General features: G+C 46.1%; 10 protein-coding genes and 1 non-coding gene across 11 annotated transcripts; 6 read left to right on the top strand and 5 right to left on the bottom strand.

Annotated features, from left to right (window-relative positions):
- The first annotated feature begins 1,994 nt into the window (after positions 1–1,994).
- On the top strand, positions 1,995–2,780 carry LOC135120246 (late histone H1-like). The gene has a single exon (XM_064044562.1). It carries the CDS (start codon positions 1,995–1,997, stop codon positions 2,778–2,780), a length of 786 nt encoding a protein of 261 aa, XP_063900632.1.
- Positions 2,781–3,049: 269 nt separating this feature from the next.
- Positions 3,050–3,611, bottom strand: LOC135120228 (histone H3). Its single transcript, XM_064044545.1, has one exon. It carries the CDS (start codon positions 3,609–3,611, stop codon positions 3,201–3,203), a length of 411 nt encoding a protein of 136 aa, XP_063900615.1. The 3' UTR covers positions 3,050–3,200.
- Positions 3,612–3,842: 231 nt separating this feature from the next.
- Positions 3,843–4,448, top strand: LOC135120233 (histone H4). Its single transcript, XM_064044550.1, has one exon. It carries the CDS (start codon positions 3,903–3,905, stop codon positions 4,212–4,214), a length of 312 nt encoding a protein of 103 aa, XP_063900620.1. The 5' UTR covers positions 3,843–3,902; the 3' UTR covers positions 4,215–4,448.
- A 185-nt stretch (positions 4,449–4,633) lies between these two features.
- LOC135120230 (histone H2A) lies at positions 4,634–5,259 on the bottom strand. The gene has a single exon (XM_064044547.1). It carries the CDS (start codon positions 5,177–5,179, stop codon positions 4,805–4,807), a length of 375 nt encoding a protein of 124 aa, XP_063900617.1. The 5' UTR covers positions 5,180–5,259; the 3' UTR covers positions 4,634–4,804.
- A 234-nt stretch (positions 5,260–5,493) lies between these two features.
- LOC135120231 (histone H2B) lies at positions 5,494–5,970 on the top strand. The gene has a single exon (XM_064044548.1). It carries the CDS (start codon positions 5,494–5,496, stop codon positions 5,863–5,865), a length of 372 nt encoding a protein of 123 aa, XP_063900618.1. The 3' UTR covers positions 5,866–5,970.
- A 998-nt stretch (positions 5,971–6,968) lies between these two features.
- Positions 6,969–7,087, bottom strand: LOC135120247 (5S ribosomal RNA). Its single transcript, XR_010278542.1, has one exon. It is a non-coding gene; the product is annotated as a 5S ribosomal RNA (ribosomal RNA).
- Positions 7,088–8,734: 1,647 nt separating this feature from the next.
- Positions 8,735–9,520, top strand: LOC135120226 (late histone H1-like). Its single transcript, XM_064044542.1, has one exon. The coding sequence runs from the start codon at positions 8,735–8,737 to the stop codon at positions 9,518–9,520; it is 786 nt and encodes a 261-aa protein (XP_063900612.1).
- Positions 9,521–9,789: 269 nt separating this feature from the next.
- On the bottom strand, positions 9,790–10,351 carry LOC135120227 (histone H3). The gene has a single exon (XM_064044543.1). It carries the CDS (start codon positions 10,349–10,351, stop codon positions 9,941–9,943), a length of 411 nt encoding a protein of 136 aa, XP_063900613.1. The 3' UTR covers positions 9,790–9,940.
- A 231-nt stretch (positions 10,352–10,582) lies between these two features.
- Positions 10,583–11,188, top strand: LOC135120232 (histone H4). Its single transcript, XM_064044549.1, has one exon. The coding sequence runs from the start codon at positions 10,643–10,645 to the stop codon at positions 10,952–10,954; it is 312 nt and encodes a 103-aa protein (XP_063900619.1). The 5' UTR covers positions 10,583–10,642; the 3' UTR covers positions 10,955–11,188.
- A 185-nt stretch (positions 11,189–11,373) lies between these two features.
- Positions 11,374–11,999, bottom strand: LOC135120229 (histone H2A). The gene has a single exon (XM_064044546.1). It carries the CDS (start codon positions 11,917–11,919, stop codon positions 11,545–11,547), a length of 375 nt encoding a protein of 124 aa, XP_063900616.1. The 5' UTR covers positions 11,920–11,999; the 3' UTR covers positions 11,374–11,544.
- A 234-nt stretch (positions 12,000–12,233) lies between these two features.
- On the top strand, positions 12,234–12,710 carry LOC135120239 (histone H2B). Its single transcript, XM_064044555.1, has one exon. The coding sequence runs from the start codon at positions 12,234–12,236 to the stop codon at positions 12,603–12,605; it is 372 nt and encodes a 123-aa protein (XP_063900625.1). The 3' UTR covers positions 12,606–12,710.
- Positions 12,711–15,003: the final 2,293 nt, after the last annotated feature.

A 15,003-nucleotide genomic window follows, 5' to 3' on the forward strand; every position in this document is an offset into this window, starting at 1 on the left:
GGTGGCTTTTTTTCTTTCTTTTCTACTTCCTGGGTTTCTTCTACGGCATCATACTCCATGTCGTTGCTTTCTTCGGAGAGAACTGCGAATCTGTTTTGAAGTTGTAGTGGTCGCTTTTGCTTCCTTTTTCTTCTTGGTGATCGGGATTTATGGCTAGGGGTGGTGTACCCTTCGCTATCTGAGTTGTCTGAAGCAGACATCTCAGCGGTTTGCGGTTGCGACCGCAGTCGCTTGGCTGGCGCAATGGAATGACTCACTCTGCTGCAGCACGGACACGTCTGACTTGCTCGACTGCTCGAGCGAGACTGGACGAGAACCGGTGCTATCAACGTGGTATGGCCGTTGCCTGATGATAAGGGTAAAAAATGAGTAGAAATGGATCCGAGAAGTCGAAACGTCGAAGCAAAAGTGCCAAGATCCGACGAACGAACATCGAAGATCGAGGAGCGCAGCACAGCGCAGCGGTCTGCAACACAAAATACAAAACAAACAAACAAGCACATCACGCACGTACAACTAACAGACGAATGCCACCGACAGGATAGGGAAAGGACGACAAGACCGACAAAGAGACGAACCAGGCACATAAGGCACAATCACGGCGGACGTAGGTAAAAACAAACCATAAACCATCTTCGTCCGCCGGATTAATTACCCTACTACCGCCACCTGGCCACCTGTGTGTGAATGTAATCGTAAATATACGTAAAAAACAAGTCCCGGACAACATATATATAAATATAACCCAAAAAGCAGCATTTGCAATATTTTACAAACAACCGCCGTCATAAATTCGCCGTATCTCGATGGTTCGAATGCTTTGAAAAACACTTGTCTTGATAATATAATAGTGTAAGTGAATTGAATTAAAAAATAATAGTTGAAAGATGTTAAAATAGTTCGAAGTTCGTTCGTCTGTAAACAATAATAGATTAAATAAACTCCATAGAATGTAGTCTTTCAGATCTTCGAAAGAAGAAGGAAAAAAAAAAGAAAATAAAACTATGAAAAGCGGCCACAGGAAAGACAGAAAACGTATCGTACGTGAATCGAAGAAAGAATTTTCGTTCGCCGTCGGTGCGGTGCTGCGGGTTTCCGCGCTCGGTCCCGGCTCGAAAACGACACTCGAAACGAAGAAACTTTTGGAAAAATCCGCAAGGAAATTTTCGTCAGACGTGCAATTTCGATCGTCGATCGATCTCGTACGGAAAAAAATAAAAAAAATCCGAATTTCCTCGTCGTTTCGAGGTACGAGGAAACGACGAGACCGAATCATCTCGTCGCGCCTTCGACATGGAAATTTTTAATGTTCCCATCCTCGTACCGAGACGAGACCGCCACCGGAGGACGGCCGAAAGTCCGTTCCGTCGTTTTCGTTCGACGATCTACGTCGAAGGAGCCCCCCGTGCCCCAGGAGATCGTCGAAATCGGAAGAGTCGCTTCGAAGCGGTGACGATTTTGACCGTACCTTGCCTCTTTCGGAGGCGTTTTTTGACGAGAAAACGTCTTCCGATCGTCCCCGAGGGTGTAAAAAACCGGAAAGCATGGACGGAGGCTCACCTCGTCGAAGCGTCGTCACGGTGGCGGCGACGACGGACGTCGGAGCGTCGACGTCCACCTTCGGTACGTTGTTCGACTTTTGACAAGGTCTTCTTCGAGCGAGCGTCCGGACGGACGCCCTGCCGATTCGCCGATTCCCGCTTCGTCGAAAAATACTCGAATAAACGTCGAGGAAGGTCTGAGGCCGTGTTTCGTCCGTCTAACGACAAGGAGGCGGTGGTGACGGCGAAAAGAGAACGATGTCATCACCCGAAAGTCGAGCGCGAGGCCGCCGATTTCGAGCGAATTCCGTCAAAGTCGCGCGTTTAGTTTACAGTCCGCTTGGTTTACGTCGGGGACACTTAGACGTCGTTTTCGCCACTATTCAAATTCGATCGTGCGACCGATAACCATCGACTTTTTTTAATAACAAAAACAATCAGTTGTTCGGTAAAATGGCAGACGTAGAAAATCAAACAGCTTCCGCCGCGGTGACAGCTTCGGCCGCCGCCTCCTCCGCCGGAACGCCTCACGCCAAGAAGGAAAAGAAAGCGAAGAATCCCAGGAGCAAACCTTCCCATCCGCCGACTTCGGAGATGGTGACCAACGCCATCAAAGGTTTGAAAGAACGCGGCGGATCGTCCCTCCAGGCCATCAAAAAATTCGTCGCCGCCAACTACAAGGTCGACGCCGAAAAAGTTGCTCCGTTCATCAAGAAATACCTGAAAGGCGCCGTCGCTTCCGGTTCCCTCGTCCAGACGAAAGGCAAAGGTGCTTCCGGTTCTTTCAAGTTGGCCTCCACGACCGCCGGCGGTGCCAAAGCCGCCGCCTCCGCCGCCGAAAGGAAGAGGAAATCCGGCGCCGGCAGGACGAAGAAAGCCGCGATTGGCGCGGGAAAACGCGCTTCCGCCGGAGCCGCCGCCGCCGCCGGCGAGAAGGCGGCTTCTAAGGTTTCGAAGAAGACCGCGCCGAAAGCGAAAAAGGCCGCCGCCGAAAAGAAGACCGCTTCCGTGGCCAAAGCGAAGAAGGCCGCCGCCGCCGCTGCCAGCGCCTCCGCCGCAGAGAAGAAGGCCGCCGCCGCCGCTGCCGCCAGAGCGGCGTCGAAGGCGAAATCTCCTTCGAAAGCGAAAAGATCTAACAAGGCCGGACCCACGAAGAAACCGAAAGCTCCGAAACCCAAGTCCACCAAGGCCGTCTCCGCCAAAGCGAAGAAAGCCGCTTCTCCGAAAAGAAAAAAGTGAGCGTTCGAAGAAGATGATGACGACGACGTCGTTGTTGTTGTTTCCCGGCGGTGCTCCGATCGTACATATCGACGAAGGGGCACGCATAAATGGCCCTTTTCAGGGCCACAAATTTTTTTCAAACGAATTAAAATTTTCGCTCAACCCATATTCGAATAATGAATGAATGAAATAAATGATTGATTGATCGATACGATTGATTTGAATGAATGAATGAATGAATTTGCATGCCTTAATTTTAATTTTTTATCTTTTATTTAAGTTTTCGAACGATTCGATTCTCGAAAAAGTTGCTTAATTTTTTATTCGTTAGGAAAAATATTGAGGTTCTGAAAAGAACCGATTTTTTTGTCTCTTTCGAAAAGAGAACTGACAGTTGAGAGATGACGGTGTGATTGATGGTCGGTCGATTTTTTTTTTTTAAGCTCTTTCTCCGCGAATGCGTCTCGCCAGCTGGATGTCTTTGGGCATGATGGTGACGCGTTTGGCGTGGATGGCGCACAAGTTGGTATCTTCGAAGAGACCGACGAGGTAAGCTTCGCTAGCTTCCTGGAGAGCCATCACGGCGGAACTCTGGAAACGCAAGTCGGTCTTGAAGTCCTGGGCGATCTCCCTGACGAGACGTTGGAAGGGCAGTTTGCGGATCAAAAGTTCGGTGCTCTTCTGATAACGACGGATCTCTCGGAGAGCGACGGTTCCGGGCCTGTAACGATGGGGTTTCTTGACGCCGCCGGTCGCCGGTGCGCTTTTTCTCGCGGCCTTAGTGGCGAGCTGTTTTCTGGGGGCTTTTCCTCCCGTAGATTTACGAGCGGTCTGTTTTGTTCTTGCCATTTCGAAAAAATAAGCGAAAGATTAAAATCGATCGACGAACGAACACGCAGCAGACGGACGTTACGAACACGTTGACTGGAAATAACGGCCGACAGGCTCGCGGCGAACCTTATATAACGTTCACCGCTACAAAGTCGCTCTCTGCGCGTGTCTATTGGTCGAGCGGGACCAGAAATGGGCGTAGCTCGGGAACGTTATAAAACGACGCCGAATTTCGTAATTTTCGCAGTTCCCTTTCGAACACCGTTCTGAATCCACGTCTCTCGCAAGCTTCTTCGAAGATATTCCAAGATGACCGGTAGAGGAAAAGGAGGCAAAGGCTTGGGAAAAGGTGGCGCGAAACGTCATCGCAAAGTCCTGCGCGACAACATCCAGGGCATAACGAAACCGGCCATCAGAAGATTGGCCCGTCGCGGCGGTGTGAAACGTATCTCCGGGTTGATCTACGAAGAAACCAGAGGCGTCCTCAAGGTGTTCCTCGAGAACGTGATCCGTGACGCCGTCACCTACACCGAACACGCCAAACGTAAGACCGTCACCGCCATGGACGTCGTCTACGCTTTGAAACGTCAAGGACGCACCCTCTACGGTTTCGGCGGTTAATTTTTTGCAATAGCAAGAAATTTAATCGTCGGTGATTTTGATTCTTTGACTTTTCCGTATATACGCCACGACAACAAACGAGATCGGAGAAAAAAAAAAAACGGTTCTTTTCAGAACCACAAAATTTTTCTAACGAATAAAAAATTTCGCTTACTATATGTCGAGAATAAATAATGAATGAATGAATGAATGAATGAATGGTTGGTTGTGTTGGTTTTTTTTAAAGAAATAATAATGACGATATAAAATGGAAAAACGAAAAAAATTAAATTAAAATCACGTATTTTTAAACGTTTGCAGTAAAATTCACGAGAAGTGACAGAGAGAAAGCTTAAAAATGAACGAACAATAAGAAAAAAATTAACGTTTTCGAATCGAAAAACGATATCGTGTCATATAAAGTACTTTTCTTTCTTTCTATTATTTTTTTTTGTTTGTTTTCCATTAAGATAAGTTTGCGAGCATTTAATCGTTTGAAAAAAATTAGTGGCCCTGAGAAGGGCCGATGATGTGGGTTGTTGTTTTTCTTTTTTTTTCTCGGTAAAGCGGTCGTCCGTCCGGTCCGTTTCTTTAAAAAAAATGAAAAGAGTTTAAGGCTTCTTTTCGGTCTTCTTGGGCAAGAGAACCGCCTGGATGTTGGGCAGAACGCCGCCTTGGGCGATCGTCACTCCGGAAAGGAGCTTGTTCAACTCTTCGTCGTTCCTGATCGCCAACTGCAAATGTCTGGGAATGATCCTGGTCTTCTTGTTGTCTCTGGCGGCGTTTCCTGCCAACTCGAGAACTTCGGCGGCCAGATATTCCATGACGGCGGCGAGGTAGACGGGAGCTCCGGCACCGACGCGTTCGGCGTAGTTTCCTTTACGGAGGAGACGATGGATCCTGCCGACGGGGAACTGAAGACCGGCACGGCTCGAACGGGACTTCGCCTTTCCCTTGACTTTTCCTCCCTTTCCACGTCCTGACATTTTCTTTAATTTTCTTGCGAAAAACGAAATATAAACAAGAAGAGCGAGCGACGAGCGGCGACGACGAGACACGTAATCGACTGCTGCGTTATTCGGTTATGTATCGGACCGGCGGTCGCGGCTTAGGCTTTATACCCTCCGTGCGGTCGGTTCAGTTCGGCGCATAGGAAGGCTAGGACGAATGGGCGTGGCCTGAGTCGGTAGACGGTCCGTTATAAAAGTAGTCGCACGCGGGGTGATATTTTTATTCGTTCGTCGAGAACCGAGCGTAGCGTTGCGTTCTGTTCTGTTAAACTCTTATCGAATATTCGAAGATGCCACCCAAGACTAGCGGTAAAGCCGCCAAGAAGGCCGGAAAGGCCCAAAAGAACATTTCGAAGAGCGACAAGAAGAAGAAGCGCAGGAGGAAGGAGAGCTACGCTATCTACATCTACAAGGTGTTGAAACAAGTACATCCCGACACCGGTATCTCGAGCAAGGCGATGTCCATCATGAACAGTTTCGTGAACGACATCTTCGAACGTATCGCCGCCGAAGCTTCCCGCCTCGCCCACTACAACAAACGTTCGACCATCACCAGCAGGGAGATTCAGACCGCCGTACGTCTCCTCTTGCCCGGTGAATTGGCCAAGCACGCCGTCTCCGAAGGTACCAAAGCCGTCACCAAGTACACCAGCTCCAAGTAGAATGATTTTGTTATCATTTCTGTCGTCGTCCGTCGTCCATCTTTCCGGAAAAAAAAAAAAAAAAACAACAACAACAAACAAATCGGTTCTTTTCAGAACCACAAATCGCATTCCTTACAAATAAGAGATTAACGAACCTCGAGAATGTTTCTTTCCCCTTTATTATTATTCGATTATTAAATGAACGAATAAAATGATACTTTTCGTTTCGGGGTGTGCGATGTTTAAATTCCGTCCGCGTCGTACGTACGTACGATCGATTTCGGTTAGAGGTTTTCGAAATGAAACTATGTTAAAAAACAGCGATATATTTTTATCGATCGATTTTTATACGATATGTAAATAAGTCAGGTCACGGGAACGTACTTGTTTTTTTTTTTTCTTTCTTTTTTTTTCCCCCGCCGCAAGAAGGAATTTATATTATTTATTTCTTCATAACGAAGCGCTGTGCTCTCTACGATCGATTTTATCAGGAAATCATAAGATCGAGAAGAAAACGGTCGCGTTTTTTATTATTATTTTAATACCAGAATTACGAAACTGATGCAAATCTATACTGGCCGTCTGTTCGAGGAACTCGCGTACAATAAATAACGCATGTTCCTAACAAAACGGCTGTTTTTTTGCATTTTCACGATCGAGCGTGAATAAATTTCAAATTAAAAGATCAAGCGTCGATTCGTTTCTTTTCGAGTCTTCCTGAATGATTCTGATCTCGTTGTCCATGTACGGCGTTCGTTTATAAGTTCTCGTCGTGCTTTAATTTTATTTTATCGTCACAGACATAAATACATTTATTTTAAACGTAGTAGAGTGTCGTTCCGCGACACCTCGATCTGATCTGGACTTGTAAATTTTTTTTTGGACTTAAAAAAAAAAAAAAAAAAAAAAAAAAGAATAAGGGGGGTGTTCGCGATAGGGCAAAACAAAAACAAAAAATCTGGCGGGAGCGGAATGTTTGAAAATTTCGAGTCGAAGGACGCGAGTGGAAAATCTTAGCGACTAACTTAAATTCTAAATTAAAAACTAGCTTAACTTATGACACACTTATAATAAACACATCGTTTTTTTTTACTAAAAACTAAAGTTTAACAAAAAGAAGAAGACAACGGCACGCGGTGTTCCCAAGCGGTCACCCATCCAAGTACTGACCGCGCCCGACGTTGCTTAACTTCGGTGATCGGACGAGAACCGGTGCTATCAACGTGGTATGGCCGTTGCCTGATGATAAGGGTAAAAAATGAGTAGAAATGGATCCGAGAAGTCGAAACGTCGAAGCAAAAGTGCCAAGATCCGACGAACGAACATCGAAGATCGAGGAGCGCAGCACAGCGCAGCGGTCTGCAACACAAAATACAAAACAAACAAACAAGCACATCACGCACGTACAACTAACAGACGAATGCCACCGACAGGATAGGGAAAGGACGACAAGACCGACAAAGAGACGAACCAGGCACATAAGGCACAATCACGGCGGACGTAGGTAAAAACAAACCATAAACCATCTTCGTCCGCCGGATTAATTACCCTACTACCGCCACCTGGCCACCTGTGTGTGAATGTAATCGTAAATATACGTAAAAAACAAGTCCCGGACAACATATATATAAATATAACCCAAAAAGCAGCATTTGCAATATTTTACAAACAACCGCCGTCATAAATTCGCCGTATCTCGATGGTTCGAATGCTTTGAAAAACACTTGTCTTGATAATATAATAGTGTAAGTGAATTGAATTAAAAAATAATAGTTGAAAGATGTTAAAATAGTTCGAAGTTCGTTCGTCTGTAAACAATAATAGATTAAATAAACTCCATAGAATGTAGTCTTTCAGATCTTCGAAAGAAGAAGGAAAAAAAAAAGAAAATAAAACTATGAAAAGCGGCCACAGGAAAGACAGAAAACGTATCGTACGTGAATCGAAGAAAGAATTTTCGTTCGCCGTCGGTGCGGTGCTGCGGGTTTCCGCGCTCGGTCCCGGCTCGAAAACGACACTCGAAACGAAGAAACTTTTGGAAAAATCCGCAAGGAAATTTTCGTCAGACGTGCAATTTCGATCGTCGATCGATCTCGTACGGAAAAAAATAAAAAAAATCCGAATTTCCTCGTCGTTTCGAGGTACGAGGAAACGACGAGACCGAATCATCTCGTCGCGCCTTCGACATGGAAATTTTTAATGTTCCCATCCTCGTACCGAGACGAGACCGCCACCGGAGGACGGCCGAAAGTCCGTTCCGTCGTTTTCGTTCGACGATCTACGTCGAAGGAGCCCCCCGTGCCCCAGGAGATCGTCGAAATCGGAAGAGTCGCTTCGAAGCGGTGACGATTTTGACCGTACCTTGCCTCTTTCGGAGGCGTTTTTTGACGAGAAAACGTCTTCCGATCGTCCCCGAGGGTGTAAAAAACCGGAAAGCATGGACGGAGGCTCACCTCGTCGAAGCGTCGTCACGGTGGCGGCGACGACGGACGTCGGAGCGTCGACGTCCACCTTCGGTACGTTGTTCGACTTTTGACAAGGTCTTCTTCGAGCGAGCGTCCGGACGGACGCCCTGCCGATTCGCCGATTCCCGCTTCGTCGAAAAATACTCGAATAAACGTCGAGGAAGGTCTGAGGCCGTGTTTCGTCCGTCTAACGACAAGGAGGCGGTGGTGACGGCGAAAAGAGAACGATGTCATCACCCGAAAGTCGAGCGCGAGGCCGCCGATTTCGAGCGAATTCCGTCAAAGTCGCGCGTTTAGTTTACAGTCCGCTTGGTTTACGTCGGGGACACTTAGACGTCGTTTTCGCCACTATTCAAATTCGATCGTGCGACCGATAACCATCGACTTTTTTTAATAACAAAAACAATCAGTTGTTCGGTAAAATGGCAGACGTAGAAAATCAAACAGCTTCCGCCGCGGTGACAGCTTCGGCCGCCGCCTCCTCCGCCGGAACGCCTCACGCCAAGAAGGAAAAGAAAGCGAAGAATCCCAGGAGCAAACCTTCCCATCCGCCGACTTCGGAGATGGTGACCAACGCCATCAAAGGTTTGAAAGAACGCGGCGGATCGTCCCTCCAGGCCATCAAAAAATTCGTCGCCGCCAACTACAAGGTCGACGCCGAAAAAGTTGCTCCGTTCATCAAGAAATACCTGAAAGGCGCCGTCGCTTCCGGTTCCCTCGTCCAGACGAAAGGCAAAGGTGCTTCCGGTTCTTTCAAGTTGGCCTCCACGACCGCCGGCGGTGCCAAAGCCGCCGCCTCCGCCGCCGAAAGGAAGAGGAAATCCGGCGCCGGCAGGACGAAGAAAGCCGCGATTGGCGCGGGAAAACGCGCTTCCGCCGGAGCCGCCGCCGCCGCCGGCGAGAAGGCGGCTTCTAAGGTTTCGAAGAAGACCGCGCCGAAAGCGAAAAAGGCCGCCGCCGAAAAGAAGACCGCTTCCGTGGCCAAAGCGAAGAAGGCCGCCGCCGCCGCTGCCAGCGCCTCCGCCGCAGAGAAGAAGGCCGCCGCCGCCGCTGCCGCCAGAGCGGCGTCGAAGGCGAAATCTCCTTCGAAAGCGAAAAGATCTAACAAGGCCGGACCCACGAAGAAACCGAAAGCTCCGAAACCCAAGTCCACCAAGGCCGTCTCCGCCAAAGCGAAGAAAGCCGCTTCTCCGAAAAGAAAAAAGTGAGCGTTCGAAGAAGATGATGACGACGACGTCGTTGTTGTTGTTTCCCGGCGGTGCTCCGATCGTACATATCGACGAAGGGGCACGCATAAATGGCCCTTTTCAGGGCCACAAATTTTTTTCAAACGAATTAAAATTTTCGCTCAACCCATATTCGAATAATGAATGAATGAAATAAATGATTGATTGATCGATACGATTGATTTGAATGAATGAATGAATGAATTTGCATGCCTTAATTTTAATTTTTTATCTTTTATTTAAGTTTTCGAACGATTCGATTCTCGAAAAAGTTGCTTAATTTTTTATTCGTTAGGAAAAATATTGAGGTTCTGAAAAGAACCGATTTTTTTGTCTCTTTCGAAAAGAGAACTGACAGTTGAGAGATGACGGTGTGATTGATGGTCGGTCGATTTTTTTTTTTTAAGCTCTTTCTCCGCGAATGCGTCTCGCCAGCTGGATGTCTTTGGGCATGATGGTGACGCGTTTGGCGTGGATGGCGCACAAGTTGGTATCTTCGAAGAGACCGACGAGGTAAGCTTCGCTAGCTTCCTGGAGAGCCATCACGGCGGAACTCTGGAAACGCAAGTCGGTCTTGAAGTCCTGGGCGATCTCCCTGACGAGACGTTGGAAGGGCAGTTTGCGGATCAAAAGTTCGGTGCTCTTCTGATAACGACGGATCTCTCGGAGAGCGACGGTTCCGGGCCTGTAACGATGGGGTTTCTTGACGCCGCCGGTCGCCGGTGCGCTTTTTCTCGCGGCCTTAGTGGCGAGCTGTTTTCTGGGGGCTTTTCCTCCCGTAGATTTACGAGCGGTCTGTTTTGTTCTTGCCATTTCGAAAAAATAAGCGAAAGATTAAAATCGATCGACGAACGAACACGCAGCAGACGGACGTTACGAACACGTTGACTGGAAATAACGGCCGACAGGCTCGCGGCGAACCTTATATAACGTTCACCGCTACAAAGTCGCTCTCTGCGCGTGTCTATTGGTCGAGCGGGACCAGAAATGGGCGTAGCTCGGGAACGTTATAAAACGACGCCGAATTTCGTAATTTTCGCAGTTCCCTTTCGAACACCGTTCTGAATCCACGTCTCTCGCAAGCTTCTTCGAAGATATTCCAAGATGACCGGTAGAGGAAAAGGAGGCAAAGGCTTGGGAAAAGGTGGCGCGAAACGTCATCGCAAAGTCCTGCGCGACAACATCCAGGGCATAACGAAACCGGCCATCAGAAGATTGGCCCGTCGCGGCGGTGTGAAACGTATCTCCGGGTTGATCTACGAAGAAACCAGAGGCGTCCTCAAGGTGTTCCTCGAGAACGTGATCCGTGACGCCGTCACCTACACCGAACACGCCAAACGTAAGACCGTCACCGCCATGGACGTCGTCTACGCTTTGAAACGTCAAGGACGCACCCTCTACGGTTTCGGCGGTTAATTTTTTGCAATAGCAAGAAATTTAATCGTCGGTGATTTTGATTCTTTGACTTTTCCGTATATACGCCACGACAACAAACGAGATCGGAGAAAAAAAAAAAACGGTTCTTTTCAGAACCACAAAATTTTTCTAACGAATAAAAAATTTCGCTTACTATATGTCGAGAATAAATAATGAATGAATGAATGAATGAATGAATGGTTGGTTGTGTTGGTTTTTTTTAAAGAAATAATAATGACGATATAAAATGGAAAAACGAAAAAAATTAAATTAAAATCACGTATTTTTAAACGTTTGCAGTAAAATTCACGAGAAGTGACAGAGAGAAAGCTTAAAAATGAACGAACAATAAGAAAAAAATTAACGTTTTCGAATCGAAAAACGATATCGTGTCATATAAAGTACTTTTCTTTCTTTCTATTATTTTTTTTTGTTTGTTTTCCATTAAGATAAGTTTGCGAGCATTTAATCGTTTGAAAAAAATTAGTGGCCCTGAGAAGGGCCGATGATGTGGGTTGTTGTTTTTCTTTTTTTTTCTCGGTAAAGCGGTCGTCCGTCCGGTCCGTTTCTTTAAAAAAAATGAAAAGAGTTTAAGGCTTCTTTTCGGTCTTCTTGGGCAAGAGAACCGCCTGGATGTTGGGCAGAACGCCGCCTTGGGCGATCGTCACTCCGGAAAGGAGCTTGTTCAACTCTTCGTCGTTCCTGATCGCCAACTGCAAATGTCTGGGAATGATCCTGGTCTTCTTGTTGTCTCTGGCGGCGTTTCCTGCCAACTCGAGAACTTCGGCGGCCAGATATTCCATGACGGCGGCGAGGTAGACGGGAGCTCCGGCACCGACGCGTTCGGCGTAGTTTCCTTTACGGAGGAGACGATGGATCCTGCCGACGGGGAACTGAAGACCGGCACGGCTCGAACGGGACTTCGCCTTTCCCTTGACTTTTCCTCCCTTTCCACGTCCTGACATTTTCTTTAATTTTCTTGCGAAAAACGAAATATAAACAAGAAGAGCGAGCGACGAGCGGCGACGACGAGACACGTAATCGACTGCTGCGTTATTCGGTTATGTATCGGACCGGCGGTCGCGGCTTAGGCTTTATACCCTCCGTGCGGTCGGTTCAGTTCGGCGCATAGGAAGGCTAGGACGAATGGGCGTGGCCTGAGTCGGTAGACGGTCCGTTATAAAAGTAGTCGCACGCGGGGTGATATTTTTATTCGTTCGTCGAGAACCGAGCGTAGCGTTGCGTTCTGTTCTGTTAAACTCTTATCGAATATTCGAAGATGCCACCCAAGACTAGCGGTAAAGCCGCCAAGAAGGCCGGAAAGGCCCAAAAGAACATTTCGAAGAGCGACAAGAAGAAGAAGCGCAGGAGGAAGGAGAGCTACGCTATCTACATCTACAAGGTGTTGAAACAAGTACATCCCGACACCGGTATCTCGAGCAAGGCGATGTCCATCATGAACAGTTTCGTGAACGACATCTTCGAACGTATCGCCGCCGAAGCTTCCCGCCTCGCCCACTACAACAAACGTTCGACCATCACCAGCAGGGAGATTCAGACCGCCGTACGTCTCCTCTTGCCCGGTGAATTGGCCAAGCACGCCGTCTCCGAAGGTACCAAAGCCGTCACCAAGTACACCAGCTCCAAGTAGAATGATTTTGTTATCATTTCTGTCGTCGTCCGTCGTCCATCTTTCCGGAAAAAAAAAAAAAAAAACAACAACAACAAACAAATCGGTTCTTTTCAGAACCACAAATCGCATTCCTTACAAATAAGAGATTAACGAACCTCGAGAATGTTTCTTTCCCCTTTATTATTATTCGATTATTAAATGAACGAATAAAATGATACTTTTCGTTTCGGGGTGTGCGATGTTTAAATTCCGTCCGCGTCGTACGTACGTACGATCGATTTCGGTTAGAGGTTTTCGAAATGAAACTATGTTAAAAAACAGCGATATATTTTTATCGATCGATTTTTATACGATATGTAAATAAGTCAGGTCACGGGAACGTACTTGTTTTTTTTTTTTCTTTCTTTTTTTTTCCCCCGCCGCAAGAAGGAATTTATATTATTTATTTCTTCATAACGAAGCGCTGTGCTCTCTACGATCGATTTTATCAGGAAATCATAAGATCGAGAAGAAAACGGTCGCGTTTTTTATTATTATTTTAATACCAGAATTACGAAACTGATGCAAATCTATACTGGCCGTCTGTTCGAGGAACTCGCGTACAATAAATAACGCATGTTCCTAACAAAACGGCTGTTTTTTTGCATTTTCACGATCGAGCGTGAATAAATTTCAAATTAAAAGATCAAGCGTCGATTCGTTTCTTTTCGAGTCTTCCTGAATGATTCTGATCTCGTTGTCCATGTACGGCGTTCGTTTATAAGTTCTCGTCGTGCTTTAATTTTATTTTATCGTCACAGACATAAATACATTTATTTTAAACGTAGTAGAGTGTCGTTCCGCGACACCTCGATCTGATCTGGACTTGTAAATTTTTTTTTGGACTTAAAAAAAAAAAAAAAAAAAAAAAAAAGAATAAGGGGGGTGTTCGCGATAGGGCAAAACAAAAACAAAAAATCTGGCGGGAGCGGAATGTTTGAAAATTTCGAGTCGAAGGACGCGAGTGGAAAATCTTAGCGACTAACTTAAATTCTAAATTAAAAACTAGCTTAACTTATGACACACTTATAATAAACACATCGTTTTTTTTTACTAAAAACTAAAGTTTAACAAAAAGAAGAAGACAACGGCACGCGGTGTTCCCAAGCGGTCACCCATCCAAGTACTGACCGCGCCCGACGTTGCTTAACTTCGGTGATCGGACGAGAACCAAAATTCAAATTCAAATTCAAAAGTTTTTATTCATATGCTTACATTTGGTATAAAACAAGGTTACATGCTAAGATATCAATTGTATGGGTCCCTAGCCGTGGCTTTATCCCACTTACGTGTGCTTAAATATTCTCATTTTCATTTTCGATTATATAATGTAATGATACATTGTTCAGGTTGCTGTTTTTATTTCTACATTTGTGTTTATAGTATAGGGAAAACTGTTACAAAAAACCCTAATTCTTTTACATGGCCTTTGAGCCCTGACCTAACCTAACTATTTACAATATTTACAACTAACCTACTATGTACATTTTTTGGGAAAACTGCTGAAAGGAAAAATAGATTAGCTGAAGTGGTGAAAGGAAAGACGTAGGAAAGGTGTTAGTGAAGATGTTGATAGTGGGGGGAGAGAGAGAGAATTATGACAGGGACGCTCCTGTGTGTGTGAATTTGTGCTTGCCCTGCGGATGGCGCATGGCTTTTTTTAATAATGGATTATGTTTAGTTTGTGATTTGTAAAAATTGCCAGAGAGCTTTTCGATATAATTTCGAATTGATGGGATGCCAGATAGGGTTTGCAGCTCAGTAATTTTGGTGTATCTATCTTTGTTTAATGCTAAACGAAGGCATTTATTTTGGAATACTTGAAGAGTGGATAGTGTGGTTTTGCTTACTCCGCGCCAGACGGGTGCGGCGTACGTGATGATTGGTCTGATTATGGCTGTATACACGTGTAATTTATTTTTGGTGGTGAGGTAATTGTTTTTAATCAGAAGCGGGTATAGGTTTTTTAACGCTATCTCCCCCTTTCGTCGCAGTTGCTTAAGGTTCTCTATGAAATTTAGTCTGCTGTCCATGTGAAGACCTAGATATTTAAGTTGTGTGCAGGGTTCGATTTTCGAGTCTCCTACTTTCAGTTTTGTAAAAATTTTGTTGTTGCTGTATTTTCGGGAGAAAATGATATGCTCAGTTTTGGTACTATTAAGGTTGATTTTCCATTTTTTGTAATATGGTTGTAGGAGATTTAGGTGGATTTGTATTTGCTTTGTCGCCACTTGGGCGGAGTGAGAATTGGCATACAGCGCTGTATCGTCAGCGTACAGCGCCGTATTTGTTTGTTTAAATTGTGGGAAGTCATGTAGGTAGAGATTGAACAGGGCCGGTCCCAGGACTGATCCCTGGGGGACTCCGGCTCCAATCC

This window comes from Zophobas morio, unplaced genomic scaffold (assembly GCF_036711695.1).
Source record: "Zophobas morio isolate AGI-343-1 ecotype UQ-CSIRO unplaced genomic scaffold, CSIRO_AGI_Zmor_V1 ptg000358l, whole genome shotgun sequence".
Classification (NCBI taxonomy): domain Eukaryota; kingdom Metazoa; phylum Arthropoda; class Insecta; order Coleoptera; family Tenebrionidae; genus Zophobas; species Zophobas morio.